At 45.1% G+C, this 5193-nt stretch overlaps 1 protein-coding gene across 1 annotated transcript in view; it reads right to left on the reverse strand.

Annotated features, from left to right (window-relative positions):
* The window catches only part of LRRC7 (leucine rich repeat containing 7), a 57472-nt gene that overhangs the window by 31612 nt on the left and 20667 nt on the right, over nucleotides 1–5193 (reverse strand). Inside the window, exon 7 of the mRNA XM_033516256.1 lies at nucleotides 3995–4067. Within this exon, the coding sequence (XP_033372147.1) occupies nucleotides 3995–4067 (73 nt within the window). The remainder of the gene's footprint in view (nucleotides 1–3994; nucleotides 4068–5193) is intronic.

Here is a 5193-nt window from a genome sequence, read left to right on the forward strand (position 1 = left end):
CCAAGTCCAGCCCACCCAAACCAAGAGAAGAACTGAGCAGGGTGAGGGACCCACGGGCTCATTTTGATGCTGAGTGGGGATGGGAGGTGCTGGGGGTGGCCAGATGGGCTGGAAGGTGTGGATGGATGGGGATGGAAGGGTTTGGGGAACAAACAGAGAGAGGAGAACCTTGTTTGGGACCTTTTGGGGACGATGCCCTGCTGCCCACCGATGAATAAACATCCCTTTGGAACTTTAATTAGTGATCATTGTCCCTGATTATATCGGCTTTTAATGATTCACCACCAGGCCTGGGAGGGAACACCCAGCTCTGGATATCCCTGGATCCCTGGAAATGTCCCAGGCCAGGCTGGAGCAGCCTGGGACAGTGGAAGGTGTCCCTGGTGGCCCTGGATGGGCTTTGAGGTCCCTCCCAACCCAAACCATTCCATGATCTCCATGATTTCCATAGAACTCTATAATAATGGGATTTTTGGAACCCACTTTAAGGCCACGTGGTTTCCCCACACTATAATTCAGATTTTCTGGGATGTTGAGAATATTGAAGAACATGGGGAAGGATTCCAAGTGCTTCAGACAGAGATCAGGGCACCTGAGATCATGGAACCAAGAATTTAACATTTGTTAACGCAGGTAACATTCCCAGTGGGAATATATGGATGTATTACACATTACAGAGTGAGATATACAAATATATATATATTAAAAATATATAAGCTATAGACATACATGAAAATATTCTGGAGAAGAAATATTTCCTGGCCTTCCTCTAAAATGAGGCTGCAAATTAAAATCCTTCAAGTGGAAGTTGTGTGGCCACCACCCAGCTCCTCTGTCCCCTTCCCTCCTCACATTCCACCTCTTACCCTCAAGTGCTTTAATCAGAGTAAGGTTAAATGAAGTCAATTATTTCTTCCTCAAATTCCCCATCTCCCTGTTCACTGCTTTAGGGACTTGTCAGAGGATTCTCTGTTTTATTCCCAAATATTTTGGTGGATCTGGTAGGAAGTTTAGCTCTGAGCACACATTCCATAGATGTTGTTCTGTAGGATTCACAGGAGTCTTATGCTTCAGGATTGGGATTTTACTCTGTATCTAATTAATCTTTATTCCCGTTTCTTAATTAAAAAGATCTTTCAGCCTTCAAATTTGCTGCCAAATGAGCCCAGAGATTCCTGTTCCTCCCAGGGAATCCTCAGAGCTCCAGGGATATTCTCAACTTCCCCTGGATTTACTGCTCAGTTTTAGCACCGAGCGCCTCGGGACCATTCGCGTTGGCCAACGCAATTCCTGGATCCCTGTAACTGCTGGAAGCAGGCTGGGGAGCCAAAGGGGTCAGGGAGAGGTTCCTTGGAGCACATCCAAAGGCTCTGCCAGGTCCTGCTCCAGCTCTCCTTGTTCCACATCCTCAATCCATCTCCAACCAAGCACAGAAGGATCTCCGGGAGGATCCACGGGAGCTGAGGGAAGCCGGGTGGGAATCCCGATAAACTGCGGGATCAGCACATTCCCCTTTCCCTGCTGCACACCCAGAACTGAGATCAGCTCTCCAGAGCTGCCACGGCCCAAATCCATCAGGAAACCCGAGCTGCATCCTCAGACCTTCCCCTGGCAGTGAGGGATTTTATTGGGAAGGTGATCCCTGGCATTCCCAGGGATTCCCAGCTGTTTTCCTGCCTGCTGCCATCAGGAGCTGGCACAATAAAACCCCCAAGATCCCCGTGGAATTGTATTTCCCCTCTGTAGCCCTGAGGTGGGAGAGCTGCACTGCAGAAAGGGATTTTCCATGCCCATGGATCATGGATTGGGCACGAAGGGAAGCTGACAGGAGCAGCTGTAACTCTGACAGTGCTGATTTAGGTGAAATCTCATTAACCTGGCTGTGCTCTTGGGAGAAATCCCCATCATTCCTGACAGGTTTTAGGCAAGGCAGACACAAATCAGCTGCTGGTCAGTTGGGCACCCAGTGGAACAGGTCCAAGGAAAACCAGGAATATTCTTAGAGGTGAGTAGAGAGATTCCTGGAGTAGGAAGAGTAATTCCCAGCCATCCAAGCTGCATTTCCTACAGCCACAGCAAACAGGGAATGGCCAGAGCAGCCCAAATCCCAGGGGTCACCTCCTGCTTGGCCAACATCAGGCAAAAGGAGTTTTGCAGACCTGAGAATCCCAGGATCCCAGACTGGTTTGGGTTGGGAGGGACCCTAAAGCTCCTCCATGGGCAGGGACCTCTCCCACCCATCCCAGGGTGCTCCAAGCCTTGGACACTTCCAGGGATCCAGGGGCAGCCACAGCTCCACCTGTGCCCTCCCTGTCCTCGTCCTCCTAATCACTGATCTCAGATCTTCCAGCTCCTTTCCCTCTGCTTCTTCCACTCCAGATCCCGCTAAAACCTGGGAATGCCGACCTCCTCTGGCATCTGCAGCATCTGGGGCAGACTGGACCCAACACCCCCAGCAGCAAACACTGCCCCAGGCCCAGCTGGGAGTGCTGAATTCCTCCTTCCCACCCACCCAGATCCCACAGGGAACATCTCCAGCCTTCGGCTGCGTCAGTGAATGAACGGGAATCCTGGATTTTGTGTGGAATGGCTGATTAAGCCGGGCCTATTGTGGGCTCTGAGAGCCACCACGGCTTCATCCTTTGAGCAGAAATCCCAAAAACGGGGGTGGAACTCCCCGGCAGAGCATGGAATCAGCACAGAAGTGCTCTCATGGAGAAATCCCAGAGGGAATGTTCCCTCCTCCACGTGGCCAATCCCCGTGTGACGGTACCAGGCTCTGCAGGGGGGGTTCCACCACTGGAATTCCGGAGAAAGAGACCCAGCAGGAATCCATCCAAAGGGATGAGTCAGAGAGGTTCACTGGCATGTGGGAGGCTCTGCCCTCCTCACAGGAGAGGGAATTTTTCACTGGAAAAGCACAGCCAGTGGTTCCAGCACGACCTGGAGATCCCACCTGCTCTGCAATTCCACTTTGGAGCAGTGGCTGTGCCTTTGGAAACATCATTAAAGCTCCATGACAAACACTGGAGAGATATTGGGTTAAAAAGGGGGGATTTCCCTTCAGATGGAGCAATTCAATAAATAAAAAAAGTTTTATAAGGTTTTAGAAGCCAAAATTGCTGAAGCTGGATTTAAATCCATCTCATGGAAGCATCCAGGAGATCCTGGAGCCTTCTGAGCTCTCACTTGGATGAGAATTTGGGGAGCAAAGATTTGTCCTTCAGTGTTTCCCATCACCAGCTTTTAGTGCTCTCCATGAAAATCCCACAAATCCAAAACATCCAAGGATGAGCCAGCCTGGGATTTCAGTGACTGCAGCTGGAACAGGTCACAAATATGGATTATTGTTCCCAAATGGCATCACAACAGCAAAATTCTTACTGGAACAGGCCTGGGCCAGCTTGGAGCAGCCTGGGATGGTGGGAGGGGTCCCTGCCCTGGCAGGGGGTGGGATGGGATCATTCTGGAGGATTCTGGAGGATTTTGGAAGCTGCAGGAGGAGGCAGAGCCATGGGAGACCCCACACCAGAGAGCTGCAGAGCATCCTGAGTTCTCCCCATGATCCCAGCCCCTGGAATCCTTCTGGCTTTCCCTCAGAGCTTTCTCTCATGTTTTAGGAACTCTCCATCCCTGCGAGGCCACATCCAGATCTCTCCCAGCTCCAAGCCCTGGCTGTTGCCATGGGAACAGTTGGATTTATTTTATTTTCCCCCCCAGATTCTTCTGTTTTGCTGCTCTGCTCATTCAAATTGATTCACACCAAAATCTTTGGTTTTCCTCTTGGAAAATTGGATGTATTTTACTGTCTTCCCCCTTGCACTGAAACATCCCCAGGATTAAAAGTGGTGCTCCAAATTTAAATGTCACAACCTGGGGCTTGGAAGCAATTTCATAATTCAGTATATTTGTCTTATTTGATATTTGAAAACCCACACTCCTTGAGCAGAAGGGAAAAGGCATTTTAATTAAAAACGATGGAACCTGGACTCACTTTCCAATGGCATTGGGCAGGATGGTGAGCTGGTTGTCATCCACTTTCAGAGTTGTCAGTCTCTTCAACAATCCTGCAGGAAGAAATGATGGATAAAAAAGCTCCCATGGGGATTTCCTGGAACGCCACAAGCAGGGATTTGGAACCCCAAACAGCTCTGAGCTGGATTTTAGGAAGAATCTTTCCAAATGGATTTATTCCTGCTGAAAACCACTGAACAAAAATCCTGGGGTTGATGGGGAGATGCAGAAGAAGAAGATGGAAAACAGGAGGAGAAGACACCCAGAGTGTCAATAATTAGCAGCATTAATTAGCGATCCATGTTGGAATCTGAGTAAATTGATTTAAAATTGAGGAATTTTACAGTTCTGTGTTCAAAGGGGAAGGGAAATATCCCAATGGACAGAGGAATGTCCATTCAGCTCCCACAACTTCCACAGATCCTAAATAATCCAGGAATTCCATGGATGTAAATCATTCAAAATAAAAGGAAAATTCATCATTTATTTCCTTTTTATTTCCTTTTCCCACTGTGAATGAGCAGCAATCCCATCATTGCTCTCAGACTGATTTTTACATTTAAATCAAATTAATTCTGTCCTTCTTGGCTTCTTTGCCAATCACATGGATCAATTCCTTCCAGCCAGGGAATTCTGCTCCTGACTTTACAAAATGGGACTTTAATATATATGATACAATATATATTATATAATATATAATACATCTATTATATATTTTCTGCCTCCTTTGGGATTTGATGGCAGGCCTTGCTCCATTACTATAAATCAATCATTAATTGATTTTTAAATTATAAATATAAAATAAAATATAAAATAAAATATATATTATATAAATATATGTCATTTATAATATATAATATATATTATATAATATATTTTATATATATATTTTATAATATATATGTTTTCTGCTTCCTTTGAGATTGATGGCAGGCCTTGCTCCATGATTATGAATCAATCATTAAATGATTTTAAAATTATAAACATAAAATAAAATATAAAATATATAAAATATAATATATATTTATATTATATATTTACATATAATATAAAATAATTATTTTATTACTTTTATTAAATTACTAATTAAATTATAAATCCATAATTTAAAAAAACAACAAAAATTAAAATAAATATAAATATAGTTTATATATATAAATATATGTAGAGTAATATATA

The sequence above is a fragment of the Parus major genome, chromosome 8 (assembly GCF_001522545.3).
Source record: "Parus major isolate Abel chromosome 8, Parus_major1.1, whole genome shotgun sequence".
Classification (NCBI taxonomy): domain Eukaryota; kingdom Metazoa; phylum Chordata; class Aves; order Passeriformes; family Paridae; genus Parus; species Parus major.